Source organism: Cherax quadricarinatus, chromosome 56 (assembly GCF_038502225.1).
Source record: "Cherax quadricarinatus isolate ZL_2023a chromosome 56, ASM3850222v1, whole genome shotgun sequence".
Lineage (NCBI taxonomy): Eukaryota > Metazoa > Arthropoda > Malacostraca > Decapoda > Parastacidae > Cherax > Cherax quadricarinatus.
In genome coordinates this window covers 21609782-21634493 of record NC_091347.1, presented here as the reverse complement: position 1 = coordinate 21634493, position 24712 = coordinate 21609782, and the positions used below count along the sequence as shown (strand labels likewise).

The following is a 24712-nucleotide window of genomic DNA, read 5'->3' as shown; positions in this document are numbered from 1 at the left end:
CAGTAATAAAAATAATTATTTTTTTTATTATCACACTGGCCGATTCCCACCAAGGCAGGGTGGCCCGAAAAAGAAAAACTTTCACCATCATTCACTCCATCACTGTCTTGCCAGAAGGGTGCTTTACACTACAGTTTTTAAACTGCAACATTAACACCCCTCCTTCAGAGTGCAGGCACTGTACTTCCCATCTGGAGCTATTTCCTGAACTATCTTCAGTAAAAATGTAATACATATACAGTGGACCCCCGATTAACGATATTTTTTCATTCCAGAAGTATGTTCAGGTGCCAGTACTGACCGAATTTGTTCCCATAAGGAATATTGTGAAGTAGATTAGTCCATTTCAGACCCCCAAACATACACGTACAATTGCACTTATATAAATACACTTACATAATTGGTCACATTAGGAGGTGATCGTTAAGCGGGGGTCCACTGTATATAAATTGCAAGGATTAAAAAGTACAGTGTACTTGAATTCTGGGGAAGGATGAATTTTTTTTACACATCAGTTTTACAGACTATGAACTGTAAACCTACTTCAGCTCATTTTAAAGGCCAGCACTGTCTGAGATATGTATACTACCACCCTCCCCAGGATGCTATGCATACCAGCTGGCTAACATCCAGGTACCTACTGCTGTTAGGTGAACAGGGGCAGCAGTTGTAAGGAAACCTGCAAAACATTTCCACCCATACTGGGGATCAAACTATGGACAGTTAATGTGCGAGTTCAGTGTGATGTTTAAACTGATTTTAATGGCATTACTGTATGTGCAATGAGTTTACACTGCTTTTCTTGCAAAATGATGACTGCTTTAGAAAACTGCAAGATCTGCCTATAAGGCATAACAAATAGTGTACGTATTTGGTTTTTAATTGACACAAAGCTAATTACTTGCCTTGCGTTTGATGGAGGGATCCATGGGATTAACATTTTTCCATTCTTCATCGTAGTTAAGCTCTGGCAGTTCCTCATCACAGTCAATATCCTCGGTTAAGGTGTTTGCACTCTTGCAGCAAAGTGCTCCAAGTGTTGACACAAAAACTACTTTTAACCACTGAGTGACAAGAAGGGATATGAAGAAAGAGGTGATAAACGAGGAGAACCATTTGACTGTCTTGATTTCTCCCCACATGATTGCATATGACCACACGAAAAATACAGAGATGCCTAAGCCACCTAATATGAGAAGCCAAGCTAACCATCGCAGCCAACAAGGAATGCACGTCACGGGACTCACATCTTTGCTGCGGTTATTTGATGACTGCAAGGACATTACGTCGTATTCGTTCAGAATCTCACCTGTGTCAATTTGTGTCTCAGTGGCATTCTGCTGGTCTCTCCGTTGCTTGGCTAAAGCTTCTAGAGCCCGGCACTTCTTTAGCCTTAGAGGTCTTGCTCTCTTGAAAATAAATCCTAATAGAAGAGTTACAGGATAAACTAGAGTACCAGCGACAATACCAATAACAGTCTGTTGTAAAGATATTGTCAAGGCACTAAATTCAAACACGCCTGAGCGAGGTGAATCAGGAAGTCTCTGGTAACAAAAAGCATTGAGCAACATTGATAGGTAGAGATACAACATAACAACAGAAACGCGCTCTTTCCTGCTGAACCGAGAGCCTGTTGGTCGCAAGAATATTGACAGCCACATGTGATCTTCATTTGCAGTTCTGTGTCCTCGGTTGTAAAACTCTGTGGAAAATTCTTCGTTAGTGTCAATGTCAGATGGCTTCAGTAATATGTCAAGCTTGTTTTCACCTCTATCAAGACTGAGCCAGGAGTTCACTTTAAATACAAACTTATCTCGAGTCTGAAGATCACGAATCACTACTGTTTGTAGCTGCCAGCTGTCATGTGGTGATTTGCCACTGTTGTCATGCCAAATACGCAGGTAACAAATATCTCCTAGGGGACCATGTGTACTCATCACAAAAGCATCGACGCTGTAACGACGATAACGTCTGTTGTCTGATGGTGGCAGATGTCTCACATCTGTTTCACTGTATTCTCCTGAGAGAATAAACTGGATATTTGAATCTGTCCCTGCTTCTTTGTCAGCACCGGTGGTGAAAGTTATTTCATATAAATATTTATCTTCAACACTATTATCACCCAGGGCAGTAACACCTCGATATTGTACATCTTTTTTGTCCATAAAACGAGCCCATATCATCATTATTATATAAAAAACAAAAGTAATTATGATTACTACATAGATGATTAGATTGTTAATAAAGCCTGCATGTGCAAAAATGTACTCAAAGTTGATTGTGTTTGGAGTAGGTAAGTATCCTGACCCAAATGAGGTAAGATGGTATGCTTCACAAACTACATGTGTTGTATTAGCCGACAAACATTTCAGACCAGAGGCTGACCACATATCACTTGTCTCATTATAGAAGTAACAGCCTGATGTTGTCACACGTATATCATAATTAATGTCAAAGTCAACAAAATCCTCCTTTTGCAAGGTATCATTAGTTTCAGGTTTAGGAATAACAGAATTCTTTTTCAGTATAGCTATTGCAAGAAACAGTCTCCCAGTTCTGTTGTTGTTTTGTATGTTATTTACGAACCATGTATATGTCCCATTTTTGTTAACAGTGAGATTTTTGACAGAAATAATTGTGTCATACCGGGCAGGGGTTGGTAGTCGTCCATAGTCTAATAGTATAACTAAGTCTGGCAACGTGTCTCCTCTTGGACTAATCTCCACCGTGAAAGCAGAATCAGCATTGGACACATTGAAAGTGTGATACACAAAGGGTACACGGGAATCAACAGCAGTGTTTCCCTCCACAAAAATTGGCATAGGTATAGTTTGAGATTTTCGAGGAATTGTGAGAATTACTGGTTGTGTTAGATTTGCAACAGTGACATACTCACTCCCAGAATATACACTAAGAGAAATGACTGAAGTTAGATTTGATAAATAAACATTACTTGGTGGATAAACATGAGTTACAACAGGCCAGACCACAGCTGTAAAACCTGCATCACTTGTGCAACTTGTCAGTATATCACTGTGGTGTGAAGCACAGAAGTTAGGAGGGATGTTCACCGAAGTATTCAAAGTACCTGCAGGCCGTATTTCCATTCCTGCGCCCAATAAATTTTGTTCTTGGATCTTAGTAACGTACATTCCTGCTCCACTTTCTGACTCATCATCAACGGTTTCCCCAGGAACGGTGAGATTTAAGATAAATGTGCTGAGAGAGTCAACTAAAGTAAACAAATCCTTAACCACAGATTTTGCTTGTTGTTTTGTTAGTTCTAATATATTTTGTCTCATTTGGTCTGCTGGATTTAATGGAACCACAAAGCTTGTATCTTTTTTATTTATGCCAGTATCATAATCCAGAAATGGGGCCTTGGCAAAGTCTCCAGGTGGGCTCAGTGAAGGGTTTACAATAACTTCGTTCATACTTATAAGAAGACATACAGCAGAGTCCATGAAGCTGGACACAAATGGTTGTAAGTCGTATGGAGAATAAATAGTAGTGTTGAACAATGCTAATTCCATTTTCTTCATAAATTGTAGACTTTTATTCCTAAAATTCATATCAATTGTATAAGCTGCTCTTGTTTGAGTCAAGACACCACAAGAGGCAGACTTCAAGACACTGACACCGACATTAAGTTGAGATAATGAAGAAAAAGTCATAGTATCAGCAGCAAATTCAAGTGCTTGTTTATTCATGTTACTTATTTCATTAAGTCTATCATTGGCTTGATCACTTGTTAAGTTACCAAAGGAACTGTCATTTAGTGAAAGCCAATCAGCATTCAATTTAATGGATGCTAGTGAATTTAAAACCATCGCTAATGTTGTTTGATCACCAATTGATGCCAAGTTTTGAAGTACAGCTGAAGGATTATAAGCATCGTACTGAGCCTTTGTAATCATTGAGGCATTCACAGTCCCAAGAAACACATTTGTAAAACTTCCAAAATTGTCGGTAATACGGCACGAGACATCAAAAATACCCACTGGGAAGATCAAATTCAAAGAACTAAAACCTGATGATCCCATAGTTGCTTGGGTATTACCAGAAGGGTAATAAAAGGTGTATGACTGAATACCAAGGTTTTCTTGGTCTTTCCAGTTGTTACAAGATGCCATTGTAGAATCAATGAGTGCTCGCAGACTATGGGTATTCAGTGTACATGTCCCACTTGCTGGAGGACCGTTCAAAACCACCACCATCTCTGCAAACCTGCAAATAATGTATGCATCATTAACTGGACTTGAGTCCTGGATGTGGGAAGTACATTGCCTGCATTTTAAAGGAAGGGTTTGGGATATTTGCTCTTTACAGGGACATCTGAACTGTCATATCTGTGCACCTCTGGCAAGACAGTGATAGTGTGAATTATGGTGAAAGTGTTTTTTATTTATTGATTTTTTTTTTTTTTTGGGGGGGGGGGTCCCTGCTCCAGTGGGAGACAGTCAGCATGTTAAGAAAATAATATATGCATTATTAAAACTATAATACACTGTAAGGCACCTAAAATGGAGGAATATAGCAAATAATATTGTTGCAGTAATAACACCAGGAGGCAGCTCTGATGAAAACTCACACTCACGCGAGCTTTTAAATATTTATTTTTTTTTTTTATTATCACACCGGCCGATTCCCACCAAGGCAGGGTGGCCCGAAAAAGAAAAACTTTCACCATCATTCACTCCATCACTGTCTTGCCAGAAGGGTGCTTTACACTACAGTTTTTAAACTGCAACATTAACACCCCTCCTTCAGAGTGCAGGCACTGTACTTCCCATCTCTGCACAAAATTCAATTTAAACCAGCAAATAATAGAGCCTACTAGACTGGAGAATACACTAGACCTCATCTTCACTAACAATGATGATCTGATAAGAAATGTCACCATATCAAAAACAATATACTCAGATCACAACATAATTGAGGTTCAGACAAGTATGCGCGGAGCCCCAGACCGACATAATGAGATTAGTCACGAGGGAGCATTCACCAAATTCAACTTCAATAACAAAAACATAAAGTGGGACCAAGTAAACCAAGTCCTAACCGATATAAGCTGGGAAGATATACTAAGCAACACAGACCCCAACTTATGCCTAGAACAGATTAACTCGGTGGCACTCGATGTATGCACAAGGCTTATTCCTCTAAGAAAAAGGAGGAGTAGATGTAAAATAGAAAGAGACAGGCGCTCCCTTTACAGGCGACGGAAAAGAATAACAGAGCGGCTAAAAGAGTCAATATATCTGAAATGCGTAGGGAGACACTGGTCAGAGAAATAGCAAGCATCGAACTTAAGCTAAAAGAATCCTTTAGGAGTCAGGAATCGCGGGAAGAACTAAAAGCCATAAATGAAATCGAAAGAAACCCAAAGTATTTCTTCTCCTATGCCAAATCAAAATCGAGAACAACGTCCAGTATTGGGCCCCTACTTAATCAAAATGGGTCCTACACAGATGACAGCAGGAAATGAGTGAGCTACTCAAGTCCCAATATGACTCAGTTTTTAGCAAGCCGCTAACCAGACTGAGAGTCGAAGATCAAAATGAATTTTTTATGAGAGAGCCACAAAATTTGATTAACACAAGCCTATCCAATGTTATCTCGACGCCAAATGACTTCGAACAGGCGATAAATGACATGCCCATGCACTCTGCCCCAGGGCCAGACTCATGGAACTCCGTGTTCATCAAGAACTGCAAGAAGCCCCTATCACGAGCCTTTTCCATCCTATGGAGAGGGAGCATGGACATGGGGGTCATCCCACAGTTACTAAAAACAACAGACATAGCCCCACTCCACAAAGGGGGCAGTAAAGCAACAGCAAAGAACTACAGACCAATAGCACTAACATCCCATATCATAAAAATCTTTGAAAGGGTCCTAAGAAGCAAGATCACCACCCATCTAGAAACCCATCAGTTACACAACCCAGGGCAACATGGGTTTAGAACAGGTCGCTCCTGTCTGTCTCAACTGTTGGATCACTACGACAAGGTCCTAAATGCACTGGAAGACAAAAAGAATGCAGATGTAATATATACAGACTTTGCAAAAGCCTTCAACAAGTGTGACCATGGCATAATAGCGCACAAAATGCGTGCTAAAGGAATAACAGGAAAAGTCGGTCGATGGATCTATAATTTCCTCACTAACAGAACACAGAGAGTAGTCGTCAACAGAGTAAAGTCCGAGGCAGCTACGGTGAAAAGCTCTGTTCCACAAGGCACAGTACTCGCTCCCATCTTGTTCCTCATCCTCATATCCGACATAGACAAGGATGTCAGCCACAGCACCGTGTCTTCCTTTGCAGATGACACCCGAATCTGCATGACAGTGTCTTCCATTGCAGACACTGCAAAGCTCCAGGCGGACATCAACCAAATCTTTCAGTGGGCTGCAGAAAACAATATGAAGTTCAACGATGAGAAATTTCAATTACTCAGATATGGTAAACATTTTTTTTTTTTTATTATCACACCGGCCGATTCCCACCAAGGCAGGGTGGCCCGAAAAAGAAAAACTTTCACCATCATTCACTCCATCACTGTCTTGCCAGAAGGGTGCTTTACACTACAGTTTTTAAACTGCAACATTAACACCCCTCCTTCAGAGTGCAGGCACTGTACTTTCCATCTCCAGGACTCAAGTCCGGCCTGCCGGTTTCCCTGAATCCCTTCATAAATGTTACTTTGCTCACACTCCAACAGCACGTCAAGTATTAAAAACCATTTGTCTCCATTCACTCCTATCAAACACGCTCAAGCATGCCTGCTGGAAGTCCAAGCCCCTCGCACACAAAACCTCCTTTACCCCCTCCCTCCAACCCTTCCTAGGCCGACCCCTACCCCGCCTTCCTTCCACTACAGACTGATACACTCTTGAAGTCATTCTGTTTCGCTCCATTCTCTCTACATGTCCGAACCACCTCAACAACCCTTCCTCAGCCCTCTGGACAACAGTTTTGGTAATCCCGCACCTCCTCCTAACTTCCAAACTACGAATTCTCTGCATTATATTCACACCACACATTGCCCTCAGACATGACATCTCCACTGCCTCCAGCCTTCTCCTCGCTGCAACATTCATCACCCACGCTTCACACCCATATAAGAGCGTTGGTAAAACTATACTCTCATACATTCCCCTCTTTGCCTCCAAGGACAAAGTTCTTTGTCTCCACAGACTCCTAAGTGCACCACTCACTCTTTTTCCCTCATCAATTCTATGATTCACCTCATCTTTCATAGACCCATCCGCTGACACGTCCACTCCCAAATATCTGAATACGTTCACCTCCTCCATACTCTCTCCCTCCAATCTGATATTCAATCTTTCATCACCTAATCTTTTTGTTATCCTCATAACCTTACTCTTTCCTGTATTCACCTTTAATTTTCTTCTTTTGCACACCCTACCAAATTCATCCACCAATCTCTGCAACTTCTCTTCAGAATCTCCCAAGAGCACAGTGTCATCAGCAAAGAGCAGCTGTGACAACTCCCACTTTGTGTGTGATTCTTTATCTTTTAACTCCACGCCTCTTGCCAAGACCCTCGCATTTACTTCTCTTACAACCCCATCTATAAATATATTAAACAACCACGGTGACATCACACATCCTTGTCTAAGGCCTACTTTTACTGGGAAAAAATTTCCCTCTTTCCTACATACTCTAACTTGAGCCTCACTATCCTCGTAAAAACTCTTCACTGCTTTCAGTAACCTACCTCCTACACCATACACTTGCAACATCTGCCACATTGCCCCCCTATCCACCCTGTCATACGCCTTTTCCAAATCCATAAATGCCACAAAGACCTCTTTAGCCTTATCTAAATACTGTTCACTTATATGTTTCACTGTAAACACCTGGTCCACACACCCCCTACCTTTCCTAAAGCCTCCTTGTTCATCTGCTATCCTATTCTCCGTCTTACTCTTAATTCTTTCAATTATAACTCTACCATACACTTTACCAGGTACACTCAACAGACTTATCCCCCTATAATTTTTGCACTCTCTTTTATCCCCTTTGCCTTTATACAAAGGAACTATGCATGCTCTCTGCCAATCCCTAGGTACCTTACCCTCTTCCATACATTTATTAAACAATTTCACCAACCACTCCAAAACTATATCCCCACCTGCTTTTAACATTTCTATCTTTATCCCATCAATCCCGGCTGCCTTACCCCCTTTCATTTTACCTACTGCCTCACGAACTTCCCCCACACTCACAACTGGCTCTTCCTCACTCCTACAAGATGTTATTCCTCCTTGCCCTATACACGAAATCACAGCTTCCCTATCTTCATCAACATTTAACAATTCCTCAAAATATTCCTTCCATCTTCCCAATACCTCTAACTCTCCATTTAATAACTCTCCTCTCCTATTTTTAACTGACAAATCCATTTGTTCTCTAGGCTTTCTTAACTTGTTAATCTCACTCCAAAACTTTTTCTTATTTTCAACAAAATTTGTTGATAACATCTCACCCACTCTCTCATTTGCTCTCTTTTTACATTGCTTCACCACTCTCTTAACCTCTCTCTTTTTCTCCATATACTCTTCCCTCCTTGCATCACTTCTACTTTGTAAAAACTTCTCATATGCTAACTTTTTCTCCCTTACTACTCTCTTTACATCATCATTCCACCAATCGCTCCTCTTCCCTCCTGCACCCACTTTCCTGTAACCACAAACTTCTGCTGAACACTCTAACACTACATTTTTAAACCTACCCCATACCTCTTCGACCCCATTGCCTATGCTCTCATTAGCCCATCTATCCTCCAATAGCTGTTTATATCTTACCCTAACTGCCTCCTCTTTTAGTTTATAAACCTTCACCTCTCTCTTCCCTGATGCTTCTATTCTCCTTGTATCCCATCTACCTTTTACTCTCAGTGTAGCTACAACTAGAAAGTGATCTGATATATCTGTGGCCCCTCTATAAACATGTACATCCTGAAGTCTACTCAACAGTCTTTTATCTACCAATACATAATCCAACAAACTACTGTCATTTCGCCCTACATCATATCGTGTATACTTATTTATCCTCTTTTTCTTAAAATATGTATTACCTATAACTAAACCCCTTTCTATACAAAGTTCAATCAAAGGGCTCCCATTATCATTTACACCTGGCACCCCAAACTTACCTACCACACCCTCTCTAAAAGTTTCTCCTACTTTAGCATTCAAGTCCCCTACCACAATTACTCTCTCACTTGGTTCAAAGGCTCCTATACATTCACTTAACATCTCCCAAAATCTCTCTCTCTCCTCTGCATTCCTCTCTTCTCCAGGTGCATACACGCTTATTATGACCCACTTCTCGCATCCAACCTTTACTTTAATCCACATAATTCTTGGTAAACATGAGGAAATTAAATCTTCATCAGAGTACAAAACAAATTCTGGCCACAAAATAGAGCGAAACACCAACGTCAAAGACCTGGGAGTGATCATGCCGGAGGATCTCACCTTCAAGGACCATAACATTGTATCAATCGCATCTGCTAGAAAAATGACAGGATGGATAATGAGAACCTTCAAAACTAGGGAGGCCAAGCCCATGATGACACTCTTCAGGTCACTTGTTCTATCTAGGCTGGAATATTGCTGCACACTAACAGCACCTTTCAAGGCAGGTGAAATTGCCGACCTAGAAAATGTACAGAGAACTTTCACGGCGCGCATAACGGAGATAAAACACCTCAATTACTGGGAGCGCTTGAGGTTCCTAAACCTGTATTCCCTGGAATGCAGGAGGGAGAGAAACATGATTATATACACCTGGAAAATCCTAGAGGGACTAGTACCGAACTTGCACACGAAAATCACTCACTACAAAAGCAAAAGACTTGGCAGACGATGCACCATCCCCCCAATGAAAAGCAGGGGTGTCACTATCACGTTAAGAGACCATACAATAAGTGTCAGGGGCCCGAGACTGTTCAACTGCCTCCCAGCATACATAAGGGGGATTACCAACAGACCCCTGGCAGTCTTCAAGCTGGCACTGGACAAGCACCTAAAGTCAGTTCCTGATCAGCCGGGCTGTGGCTCGTACGTTGGTCTGCGTGCAGCCAGCAGCAACAGCCTGGTTGATCAGGCTCTGATCCACCAGGAGGCCTGGTCACAGACCGGGCCGCGGGGGCGTTGACCCCCGGAACTCTCTCCACGTAAACTCCAGGTATACAAGAATTTCCTTTAATTTTAGCTGAATCAGCTACTTTTCAAACACTTTAGACACATTGATTAAATAAACTAGCAGCCACAGGGTATGTACACTGAGAGGTGTATATCTCTTGGTTTTTGTCTACCAGGTGGTGCAACTCCCTCAATGTTCTTACACTAATTTAAGTTTTTAGAAAAAGATAAAGATACTTTATTTTAGCATGATACAATGTTTGTACAAAGGTGAATTACATTCTGGTGTGCATGCAGAAAGCCCCTATGAAATAAAATAATCTTGGTGAGCTAGTGTATATATTAACTGAGGTCTTAAAACTACAATTCATTAATACTTGCCCACTTGATTGAGTTTCTGTTGTTCCCGTAAGTCGGAATCGGAACTTATTTATGCTTGGATTGATTTCAAAGAATAGTGGATTGGCAGCAATGGTGAAAGTGGTCACTGGCGTCAGGAACACTGGGGGGAGGAAAGCAAGAAAATATATGCATACATGACATGGAGTGAGTGATGATGAAAGCGTTTCTTCTTTTTCAGGTCACCCTACTAGGGTGTGAAACAGTTGATGTTTTAAAAAAAATGAAAAAAACAGTAATGTAATTTTTTTAAAAAGAATAATTCACAGGTTAAGAGCTGTTATCCTACTCCAGTTCATATCCGAGTCCAGAAATACCAACCCTGAAGCCACCCTATGTACCTGTTAACTGTGAGATAGACAGGTATAACAGGCATGAAGAGACTAACACTGTCCATGGTACATGGCAGGTGAAGGGGGTGAGGAGGAAGGAAGTTTAGGGAGTACCTACTCAACAATGTTAACAAGAAAAAATCAATACAACACACACAATGAATATAAAATCAACAAGCAATAAAGAATTCAAGCATCAATAAAATTCTCAACACAAACATATATTATTATACAAAGTTAAAATAAAGCAACATGACAGAGTTCATGAATACCAAGGCTCAACAGACTTAATACTAAACTTACCTGGGTTAGTAACTGGGTCACAAGTATTACAGGTGTCATTTACAGGGTTCCCAGACCTACAACATACAAGTATTATTACACATGCTGTAGAATTTATTTTAGTAGGTGAACATTCTCTTGAATTAATAATAAATATTTTAATAAGAAACAGAACTGTCTTAATCATCTTTCAATTAATGTTTTTGTCTGAGAACTCATTTTCTTTGACAAAAAAATCTTCATGTAAAATATTTTCTAATTTTTTTTTTTTTAACACTTTGGACGTTTCCCCACCGAGGCAAGGTGACTCAAAAGAAAGAAAAACCTTTCAGCATTGTTCAACAACTGCACCATCATTCATACATAATCACTGTCTTTGCAGAGGTGCTTAGATACAACAGTCTAGATGTCCCTCCAAACAGCCAATATTCCAAACCCCCTCATTTAAAGTGCAGAAATTGTACTTCCCACCTCCAGGACTCAAGTCCGGCTAACCGGCTTCCCTGAATCCCTTCACAAAATATTACCCTGCTCACAATCCAATAGCTCATCAGGTCCCAAAAAATATTCGTCTCCATTCACTTCTATCTAACATGCTCATGCACGCTTGCTGAAGTCCAAGCCCCTCGCCCACAAAACCTCCTTTACCCCCTCCCTCCAACCTTTCCTAAGATGACCACTACCCCATCTTCCTTCCACTATAGATTTATATGCTCTCCAAGTCATTCTTTGTTCCATCCTCTCTAAATGACCAACCCCTCTTCAGCCCCCTCTGAATAATACTTTTAGTAACTCCACACATCCTGCTAATTTCCATACTACAAATTCTCTGCATAATATTTACACCACACATTGCCTTTAGACACAAGATCTCCACTGCTCTGAGCCACCTCCTTGCTGCAGCATTTACAACCCATGCTTCACACCCATATAAGAGTGTTGGTACCATCTGCCAATCCATAATATATTACTGCTTGAACCATTAATTGTAATATTGTTTTTATTATGTGCAACTTCAAGATTATTATTCTAATAAACCTCCACCCTGACTATCTCGCATTAGTATTAAGATTAAATAAAGATTTAAATAAAAGTTAACCACTATCATCTTGTCTAGATTTAAGTAGTTATTGTATACTAGGATTAGTCTGCCTGAAATGCCCCAGCATGATAATGGCTTTCTTTATACTTAACAAACCAAAACTGTAATTACACACTGTAACTTTTACAAAGAAATAAAATCTTTACCTTTCATGTTTTTTATAAATGTCACTGCATGTACTCAGATATACTGTTCATGCTTCAGTGTATACATATATACTGAGTGTCTTCTTTAACGGAAAAGCTTTTGTTCTAATGGTGATATTTTGAAAAGAAATTATTAAAAATATACAAGCATGAGGCTCAAGAGAGACATGAAATATTACTGTCACAATATATGGTTATAATATATTTAAAGAGGGGTGGGGACATGCTACAGTTTTTGAACTCTAGTATTGGTGCCCCTCTTTCAAGACAGTGATGGAGCGAGTGATGGTGAAAAAGTTTCTTCTTTTTTGGGTCACCATGTCTTGGCGGTAGACAGCCAATGTGTTAAAAAATGTTTAAATGTTACTGGACATCCATCAAGTTGGCAGGCATTAAAAGTAAGGAGAGACTCACATGTCCATGTACATCCACTGAAGAGCCAGATTTTTGCCACACTGAGACACACAGGTGCCTATGAGAGCCATTCGGGAAGATGGATTTACGAGGATGCCGCCGTTGTAAGGGTAGCAAATTGATACGTCCACACACCTTCAGATGAGATAACAAAAAAATGGTTTATCATGACCTCATCCACTGCGAGGCCTGCTCATGGACTGGGTCACGGGGGTGTTAATCCCCGAAACCCCCTCCAGGTATACTCCAGGTATAGATTTCAAGGATATGAGCCATTAAGACTGGAGTTTATCTATGCACTAACATGTATGTACAGGTACATATACTGTGATGCACACCTCTCAGTGTATTATTTACACAGATACACATCTCTGTATATGTACAGTACACAGAAAGATACATACATACCTCTCAGTGTATTTACACAAAGATAACCATCTCTGTACAGTGAAACCTCAGTTTTTGTTTGCCCTGGTTTTCACTGAATTCGGTTTTCAATGACTTTTTTCTGTCAAAATTTTGTCCCAGTTTTCATTCATGACCTTGGTTTTTGTCGGTCCGAAATACTGAAAGTGTCCACCTGCCCGTGCCCACACAAAGCCTCCCATGTGTTCTGAGTCAGTCTAGCTTTGTTTCTCGAGTGAGCATTACCCTGCACGTTCATCCGAAACATTTCATAATAATCCATTTTTTTTTGTCCTTGTTTATTGAGTGTGACTGCTAAATAAGCCACCATAGGGCCAAAGAAAGTTCTGAATGCCAGCCCTTTCATAAAGGAGAGAAACATGATAGGATTCAAGAAAGAACTCGTAGCAAATTAAGGGGTTGGATGTGAGTGGCCAGCATGTAGAAGAGTTGGTGGATGACCACAAGGAAGAGCTAACCACTGAAGAGCTGCAACACCTTCAACTGGAACAGCAACAGATCGCAGGAGAGGAAATTGCTTCAGAGGAGGAAGAGAGAGGGGAGAATGTGCCTTCTTCAGTGATTAACCCCTTGACTGTCGCAACCCCAAATCCTGAGGTGTCTCCTAGTGTCGCAAAATTTAAAAAAAAAAAAAAATTGAATGAAATGATAGAGAATCTTTTCCCAATTGTAATGACACCAAAAGAACGAAATTTGATGGAAAACTGATGGAATTACGCTCTCACGAAGTTAGCAACCTCGGCAATATTGGCGAATCGGCAATTTTGCCCACTTTGAGCCCTATTTTCTGCTAATTCCATTGTTCCAGTCGACCAAACTTAGAGCTATTTCTTTAGAACTCCGTTTTTTCTATCGATTGAGTACATATAGGCAGCGGCAGCGGCAACAGGAACCTTATCCTCTATTTTTACTTCTACCTGAGGTTCCCAGCAGCCCAGTGATGACCTAATCAAGACCCACATAACACTAACATGTGTGGATACCCAGAATGATATAAATCAACTGCAGAAATCACCCAAAAGTTCACAAATTACCAACTAAAAGGACTCGTACTACCACCTCCTACCCCGCTGCCACTGAAGTGATACTCCACAACATTCACCCATCGCCTACTATTCACCCGAAGCCACAGCCAATGGACAAGGATCAGAGCAATATAAGAAGATCCAGTAACCAGCTAAGGACTCCTAACATCAAAGGTGAGAGCAGTAAAAACACGAGGAAAACTTGTGGTACTGCCAGCCAGGACACAACCCTCATCACCCACCGGCACCACCACAACACACGACAGACAACAACAAACATGGCCGCCGTCACAGTCCAAGATAACTCCTTCCCAGTATTTGATGCCAAGAAGATCACCGACCCAGAAATAGCTAAACTCTTTACGATTCAGAACCAAACGATCACCAAACTAACTCAAGAAATGCAGGAACTAAAAGCTAGCAATGCAGATTACCTCAACAAGATCACTGCTCTAGAACATAAACTAGACACTCATACCAATAAAGGGGTAACCCCAAACAGTTGTCAACTAGTAAGTGTATCTCATGACTTTATTCAAAAAGAACTAAGCAGGTTAAACCCAACTAAGAGCACAGGCCCTGATAACATCCCGTCTAAGTTCCTAAAAGATGGTGCTTCTGAACTGTCAATCCCTATTGCTCACATAATAAATCTATCAATCACCACTAATACCGTACCGGAGGGGTTCAAGGAGGCCAGAGTTACTCCTATCTTCAAGAAAAATAGTAGGTCTGATGTAAGCAACTATAGGCCTGTTAGTATACTCAGTATAATATCTAAAATTCTAGAGAGGGCGGTGTATTCTCAAGTAGTTAAGTACCTTAATGACAACAACATTCTCCATAGCTATCAATCGGGCTTTAGAAGATCCTACTCAACCGACACCTCCCTTATTAATCTGATGGATTACCTGAGAACTGAAATGTCAAAGGGGAACCTCATAGGTATGGTAACCTTAGACCTGCAAAAGGCCTTCGATACTGTCAACCACAATATATTATGTAATAAACTTCAAGCTATCGGTATAGGTTCTGTAGACTGGTTTAAGTCCTACCTTAGCAACAGGAGACAAATAGTCAAAATCAACAAAACAGAATCAGAACCCCTGCCGATAACATGTGGAGTTCCCCAAGGTAGTATTCTGGGTCCCTTATTATTCTTATGTTATGTCAATGATATGCCTATCAGTGTCAAGTGCAAACTCCTACTGTATGCAGATGACAGTGCTCTGTTAGTGTCAGGTAAAGACCCACAAGATATTGCTAATGTTTTAACACTGGAACTGGAGTCCTGCAGCAAATGGTTAGTAGACAACAAACTATCATTACACCTAGGGAAAACTGAAGCCATTCTCTTTGGCACGAAACATAAACTGAGAGGGGTAAATAATTTTAATGTTCAATGTAATGGGGAGCCCATCACTTTGGTTTCATCAGTAAAATATTTGGAATCCCCTTTGACCCATGCATGTCAGGAGAATTGATAGGGAACAGTGTAGTAAAGAAAGCGAATGCCAGACTGAAGTTCCTGTATAGACAAGCACAGTGTCTACCTACTGAGGCTCGCAGGACCCTATGTCTAGCCCTTATACAATGCCATATGGATTACGCTTGCTCTTCTTGGTACTCTGCCTTGACAAAAAAACTGAAAGATAGACTGCAAATCACCCAGAACAAAATCGTAAGATTCATCCTGGGGCTGAGACCAAGAGAACATGTAGGCCAGGATGAATTACAGCAATTGGATATGCTGAATGTTGAAGACAGAGTAAAACAACTGAAGCTAAATCATGTTTATAAAATTGGTCACAAACAATGTCCAGAATATCTTGCTGTCAATTTTGTCAAGGTTGGGAACCAAAGCAATCATAGTACTAGGGGGAGAGAGCACAACTTTGTAGTACCCACAGTCAGTGGCCAGGCTTCAAACACCTTTTATTGTACAGCAATAAAGGAATGGAACAGACTGCCCGCACATGTCAAAGCCAGTCATAGCATGAACCAGTTCAAGAAGAGTGCCAAAAGGTGTCTGATGAATGTAGCTACAGAAAGGGAGGGGAATGATTTTCTATTTTTTAGCTAACATACGTGTAAATTTTACTTTATTCCTAGTAATGACCCTCGTATTGTAGATAGTCTTAATGACCTTGGTGTAGTAGATAGTCATTTTAGTATGATAATAAGATGTTATGTTCATTGTAGAATAATAAGAAAATATTATAACCTTTATATTATAATAATAAGGTAAAAGGACCCCAATGGAAATAAGTCACTCTGTCTGACTTTTTTGGGTTATCCTAGGTTCTCTACACATATGCTGCTATGTATGATAATTCTATGTAACTGTATTTGTGTATACCTGAATAAACTTACTTACTTACTTACTTACTTACACTCTGGAACAACAAAGCAACACCCACACCCAATCCCTAGACACTATCAACACTCTAAAAGATCAAGTCACCCTACTTACTACCAACATTACAGAGGAAAGATCAAGAGTGGACCAACAACTTGCCAATGTCATAACCAACTTCCAAGACCATAATGACCAACAGCAGCTATCTGACGCTGTTGTAGTTAACAGCAAACATCTCCCACCCACAGTCACCCAAGAGACCTGCATGGAGACCACCCTACAGCTTATCAAGGACCACCTTCGCCTTAACATACGTAGTGATGACCTAAAGGATTGCAAACTGATGGGCTACCAAGCAGGTAAAAAAACAGTGCTGTTAAAATTCCAAACTAGCCTACAAAGAAACAAACTACTAAAAACATCTATTTCTATGAAAACTGATGTTTACGTCAACGAGTGCCTTACCAAAATAAGACAAAACCTTCTTATCGGCTAAGAAAATTACGCTATGCCCAAAAAATCCACCAGTGCTTTGTGAGGGATGGAAAAATCGCAGTTAGGAAACAGCCCGCTGGGAAGAGATACTTCATCTCTACAGAACATGACCTTAAAACATTCCTAAGTGAGGCTGGACTAACAGAATCAGAGTAAAGTGCAGATAATACCCACAGTCCACAGTTAGTGTTATATTGTCATAAATTTGTGCCCCCCTAAAATTCTAATACCCCAACTACTTTTGATTGTCATTGTTGTATTCAACGACCATTCTACCTCATAGTCTTAATTTGTTTAATATCTACAGAATCTATCTCCTTTTTTTACAACTTACCGCATCACTGTTCCATCTTATTTTATTATAAACTAGCCATAACTTGTCCTCAATAATTCTACCTCACTTTAAGAAATACTCAATTGCCCAATTTTATTCTAAAATCCCTATTATTCCCCAATTTTGCTTTAAACTATATTGATCAAACTTATTGTAAACTTCTTTTATTGACCATTTTATTCTATACTTTTTTAAACTAGTATTTTCAACTACAACTCTTATACTATCCTGTCTACCATCTTACTAGCATATTATAACCAAGTCATTGCCATTTTTATTTTTATCTTTTTTTTTTATTATTATTCTTTTGCTACCTTAACTTGTGTATTTTATCCTGTCAATTTAAATCTAGTTATACTCTAATTCTTGTAAACAACTTATATAAGACCTTAGTGCAATTACAATTGAGAGTCTTGTGCCTTTTTTATATTATTAGATTAAACTCAGTTGTACTATAGTCAATACCAAATTAAATATATTAGACCATAGTGCAATTACTAGTGAGAGACTGGTGCTATTTTTAATTTGTATTTTTGTATTATTAGATTAAATCTAGTTGTACTATAGCTCATTCTAGCTCAAAACATAGACTCCACAAAAGTCATTATATTAGACCTTAGTACAATTACAAGTGAGAGTCTTGTTCTATTTTAAATTTGTATTTTTATATTACTAGTTTATACCTAGTTGTACTTTAGTTCATTCCAGCACAACACATAGACAACATCAACTTCATTATGTGTAGTAGTGACTATACTCTATATGACCAAAATACTCTAGCTATATACTTATCCAAGCTTCCCACCACTACAGATATCAGTACTAGAACTCAACACATAACTCAGGATATAATTAACCATAATTTAAACCTAGAAGATGATTGATCACGTTGACCCTGATCTAAACCTCCATAATCTGACACCCAATCAAAACCTATTGGAAAGTAACTGCCTTTATTACACAGCATCACAAGCCAGCACTATCCTAAACAATGCTAAAAGTCTATCAGTACTTAACTACAACATCAGGTCCTTAAGCAAACACTATGATGACCTCCTGGCACTCCTTGAATCACTAAAGACACCCTTCTCCTGCATTATTCTTACTGAGACCTGGCTTAAGCAGGACACAATAGATATCTACCCTCTACCAGGATACACAGCAATTCACAACTGCAGACCAAACCAAGTTGGGGGTGGTATTGCAATCTATTACTCTAACCAATTATCTTGTATTAGCACCACTTGCTTTAGTGATGAATATGGGGAATACATTTTTGCTAATTTTACTGTAAAAAACCTTAAGACACCAATAACAATCGGTGCCATTTACCGGATACCTCACACAAACATCCCAAATTTCAGTGAGAAATTAAAGTCACTAATAACAAACAGACAAATGAATAAGCACCACCTTCTCTTAGCTGGAGACTTCAACATCAACCTTGGCTTACTAGATGATCAGCCTGTAACTGATTTCATCAACAATATGAACAACACACTTCTCATACCAACAATAACTAAACCAACCAGGCTCACTGAGACAAGTGCAACCATAATAGACCACATATGGACCAATATACTAGCCCCCCTTAAATCAGGGATAATCACAGATAGCACTACAGACCACTACCCTACCTTCCTCCTGACAAACATTAATAAACCACCACTTGAATACAACAAAGTCTCATTTAGACTCCATGACGAGGCCTCAATAAGGAAGTTCACAGCTGACCTAGAGATTGTTGACTGGCCTACAGAATTCTCCAAGGCCAATGGTATTGATGACTGGACAGACATTTTTCTTAAGAAATTACTTAGACTATACAACAAACATTGTCCTATAAAAACGAAACAGATCACAAACAAACGGCTTGGTTGCCCATGGCTAACCAGCACCATTCTGAAATCCATTGACAAGAAACACCAATATGAAAAGCAATATAGACAGGGCTTAATACACAAAGATATTCTTAAACACTATTCATCAGTTCTCACCAAAGTAATAAAGAAAGCCAAACAACTATACTACTCCAGTAGATTCACAGACACTAGAGGAGATATAAAAAAGACCTGGAAAACACTCTCAGATTCTAGGGACCCACAAACTGAAAAAAAACAAGAATATTGTCCTAACTAAACCTAATGAAACACCACTACATCCCACTGACACAGCTAACAAGATAAACGACTTCTTCTCAACCATAGGATCTAATCTCGCCAATAAAATCCCACATACCAATGCCCATGCCGGGGACTACCTAGATGGGAATTTCCCAAATTCCTTCTATCTTGCACCAACTGAGCCCTCGGAAGTCACCGAGATTATAAAGTCACTTAAAAACAACTCAGGGAATCTGTCTGATGTCCCACCATTACTGTACAAGCGAGCAGCCCATTTCCTTTCGCATGCTATTTCATTACTTTTTAACAAGTCACTAGAAACTAGCACCTTCCCGAAACTACTCAAGATGGCAAGGGTTACACCAATACATAAAGGTGGTGACCCTACAGACTTAAACAACTATAGGCCAATATCAAACTTACCATTGCTATCCAAAATCTTTGAGAAACTCGTGCACAGGAGACTATATTCATTTATAACAGCACAAAACATACTCAACCCCTGTCAATTTGGATTTAGGAAAAATAAAAGCACTAATGATGCAATCATAAAAATGCTAGATCTGCTTTACACAGCATTGGAAAATAAGGAATATCCACTAGGAATTTTTATTGACCTAAGAAAAGCTTTTGACACAGTAGACCACAACATCCTACTCCACAAACTTGACCATTATGGAATAAGAGGCCATGCGCTTGCTTATTTCAAATCTTACCTTACTAATAGGTATCAGTATGTTACCATTAAAGACACAGCATCAACAACACAGCCACTTGATACTGGAGTTCTGCAAGGAAGTGTCCTTGGTCCCCTGCTCTTCCTCATATACATCAATGATCTTCCAAACGTATCCCAACACCTGAAACCCATTCTCTTTGCTGACGACACGACTTATGTCATCTCTCACCCTAATCTTGCCACCCTCAACACCATTGTTAACGAGGAGCTGATCAAAATATCGACTTGGATGACAGCCAATAAACTTACGCTTAACACTGACAAAACCTACTATATTATGTTTGGTAGCAGAGCAGGAGATGCACAAATTAACATTAAGATCGACAACATTCTAATTACCAGACATAATGAGGGCAAATTCCTAGGCCTATACCTTGACAACAACCTGAATTTCAGCACCCATATCCAACACATAACCAAAAAAGTATCCAAAACAGTTGGGATCCTCTCCAAGATACGATACTACGTGCCGCAAAATGCCCTTCTCACACTATACCACTCACTTATTTATCCATACCTCATCTATGCTATTTGTGCTTGGGATCAACTGCAGCAACACACCTAAAGCCAATAATAACCCAACAAAAAGCTGCAGTAAGAATAATCACTAAATCCCATCCCTGGCAACACACCCCCCCACTCTTCATAGATCTAAACTTACTCCCTGTTCAGTACATCCACACTTACTACTGTGCAATCTACATCTACAGGACCTTAAACTCCAATATCAACCTTGACCTAAAATGCTTTCTTGATAGTTGTGACAGAACCCACAGGCATAACACCAGACACAAACATCTCTACGACATTCCCCGTGTCCGACTAAACCTTTACAAAAATTCAATGTATGTCAAAGGCCCTAAAATCTGGAACACCCTACCTGAGAACTCTAGAACTGCAGACACATTCATCACCTTCAAAACTACCATTAGAAAACATCTTATCTCCCTGATACACCCCATCAACTAACTACACGAATACCACCTGGTGGTTCACACTTACACTCACTCACCCATTTGACCATAAACAGAAATATTAATCTCAATCTTAAAATAATGAATCCTATGATACTCCAATACTGAAACTATGTACTGTGCCAAAACAAAAGCATTCACATTGCTAAACTCACAAACTAGTATTTAGTCACTTAGCCATAATACCAACTTACCTCATAATTTGTAATATTTTAAAATAAAGAATTAAACTAAGTCTGCCCGAAATGCCTAGCCATGCCAGGCGTTCTAGTGGTACACTCTGTAATCATTATTTAACTACATGTAAACCACACAACAACCAAATTCTGTAAATTCAACATTGTAATCTTTACAGAGAATAAACTTTGAATTGAATTGAATTGAATTTGAAGAAACTGCCTATTTACCAATTTCAACTACCCAATAATGTGATCAGAAATTTGCAATTTGGCCAATTTCACAAAAATTAAAAAATATGACAATTTCAAAACAGGGTCCAGAATAAACAATGCAGACATTCCTGGCTCTAAAATAACATTTTCTTTGTTCATCAGTCACATCTCCAGGCCCCTCTGATATTACTCTTGCTTTCTATTTTGAATTTTTATTCAAATAAAAAATAGAAGATTTACTGTTATGCAGACTACTGCAATATTGTAATAATTGTATAAATAATGTCAACCCATTCATGATTGCATATCAGAATGGCTACTTGGACTTTTATTGGAAAATGACATCATTTGTTTACTTTTGAACATCGGCAAAAATCAAATATTTCCCCTACATTGAGCTCCATTTCAAGGTTCTTTTCATAGTAAAACCAATCAAAATTACCTCTATTTCTATAACATGTTTTCCATTCCATCAAATGAGACCAAGAAAACGAGAATACATGCACAGCCATAAATACTATACAAAAATAGACCACTTTTCGCATCGCTATTGGGCCGTGCGGACGTGCTGCGCAGTAGCTCCTGATTGAGTTGGCATTTGCGCAGTGTTGACGTGTACTTGGCTCTGTGAAGACCTGTTTGCGCGCTCTCTAGAATTGAAGCAAGATGCCCTCCATCGAGCAACTTTACCAACAGCTTAAGGAAGAATTGAGGTTGGCGAATTTGGAAATTCGGCGATTGACCGAGGAGAACAAGAAGATTCGTAGTAGTCCTCCTGTTTTGAGTCCTCAGGTCAAGAAGGGAAACTGGTCAGTGGCTGGACAGCAGGGAAAGAAGTTGACGATCAAGAAGACGAATGGAAAGGTAGAAACGATGAAGAAGAAAGAGACTGCCGTGGAAACTGTTGTGGAAACATCCAATACATTCTCAGTGCTACCCGACGAATGTGAGTTGACTACTGGGAACGACACGACGAAAGACATTAAGGAAGGTAAGAATATTGTTGTTGTTGGGGATAGCCAAGTTAGGTATATGGATAGGGCGTTCTGCTTGAAGGACAGGAGTAGGAGACAGAGAGTTTGCTTTCCTGGGGCTGGGATGGAGGATATTGTTAGCCGTCTGGATGACATCATGAGAGGTAATGGGAGCAATCCTATTATCTGTCTCAGTGCTGGAGGCAACGATGTTGGCAGACGTAGGAGTGAGGACCTGATTAGCAGGTATAGGTCAGCAATAGAAATAATTAGAAGTAAGGGTGGGAACCCTCTCATATGTGGTATTTTGCCAAGGAGGGGAGTTGGAAGTGAATGGTTGTCCAGGGCAATTGGTGTCAATTGCTGGCTGGACAAATACTGTAAGGAAAATGTGGTAACATTCATTGACAACTGGGACCTCTTCTATGGCAGAAATGACATGTATGCTAGGGATGGGGTTCACTTATCTAGGTGTGGGGTGGGAGCACTGGCAACTGCAGTGGAGGGAGCAGTTAGGACTTTAAACTAGGAATAGTTAGTGGTATGGGTTTTGGCAGGAAAACAGTGAAGTCCCAGTGTAGTAATATTACGAGTTCTAGGGGAACTAGTAATAATAAGAACGAGATAGATATTGAAAAGCCAGGGACCTTGGGTGATAAAGACGGTAATAGGTTTAGTAGAAAAATAGAAATGAGCAGGAAGGGTAAAGAGAAAGGAGAGTCTTTCAATGTTTATTATGCTAATTGCCGTAGTGCTAGGAATAAGATGGACGAGTTGAGATTAGTTGCTAGTGTAGGTAACATTGATGTATTTGCCTTAACTGAGACGTGGTTTAATTCAAAAAGTCGGGACATGCCTGCGGAATGTCATATTCAGGGTTTTAAATTGTTCCAAGAAGATAGAAGTATTGGGAGGGGGGGTGGGGTGGCATTGTACGTCCGAGATCGCTTGAACTGTTGCATAAAAACGGGTATTAAGTCTGAAGTAACACATACAGAGTCTGTTTGGATAGAATTTTCAGAGGGGCATGAAAAACTGATTTTAGGAGTGATATACCGTCCCCCTAACTTAGATAGGGACCAAGGGAAACTACTATGGGAGGAAATTGTTAAGGCCACAAGGCACGATAATGTAGTAATTCTAGGAGACTTTAACTTTAGTCATGTTGATTGGAATTTCTTGACTGGGAATTTAGAATCGTACGACTTCTTAGAAGTATTTCAGGATTGTTTTTTGAAGCAGTTTGTGACAGAACCTACAAGGGGAAATAACCTGCTTGACTTAGTTATGGCAAACAATGAATCCCTTGTTAATAATTTAGAAATTTCAGAGGAACTGGGTGCTAGCGACCACAAATCAATTACATTTAGCATTGAATGGAAGTACGATAGTAGCGATAACTCAGTAACAGTCCCAGATTTTCGCTTAGCAGATTACGATGGGCTTAAAGAACACTTATCATCTGTTGACTGGGGTAACGAAGAGAGCTATCAATATGACAGTTTTCTGAACACTATACATGCTGCTCAAAGAGCGTTTATCCCATATAAAGAAATTAGATCAAATAGAAATGACCCAAAATGGATGAATAATAGGCTCAAATATCTACTAGGGCATAAGAAAGGAATTTATAGGCGTATCAAAAGAGGTGAGGGTCATCTTATGAATCAGTATATTGACATTAAGAGGGACATTAAAAAGGGGATAAGAAAAGCTAAAAGGGACTATGAAATTAAAGTTGCTAGGGATTCTAAAACTAACCCAAAAAGTTTTTTCCAGGTCTATAGAACAAAAGTTAGAGATAAGATAGGTCCCCTTAAAAATAACTATGGGCACCTTACTGACAATGAGAATGAAATGTGCTTGATTTTAAATAATTATTTTCTCTCAGTTTTTACACAGGAAGACACTAACAATATTCCAGTAATTAATTTTTACAGTGGGCTAGAAGAAGATAAATTATGTAACATCACAGTCACTAGTGAGATGGTTGTGAGGCAGATAGACAGACTGAAGC

General features: G+C 39.7%; 1 protein-coding gene across 2 annotated transcripts in view; it reads right to left on the bottom strand.

The window, feature by feature from the left end:
- The window catches only part of LOC128700790 (polycystin-1-like protein 2), a 102631-nt gene that overhangs the window by 15457 nt on the left and 62462 nt on the right, over window positions 1–24712 (bottom strand). For both annotated transcript variants that reach the window (XM_070097182.1, XM_070097183.1), the window contains 4 exons: window positions 12855–12989; window positions 11214–11269; window positions 10561–10681; window positions 906–4227 (listed from right to left, as the gene is read on the bottom strand). In XM_070097182.1, coding sequence (XP_069953283.1) covers window positions 906–4227; window positions 10561–10681; window positions 11214–11269; window positions 12855–12989 — 3634 coding nt within the window. The remainder of the gene's footprint in view (window positions 1–905; window positions 4228–10560; window positions 10682–11213; window positions 11270–12854; window positions 12990–24712) is intronic.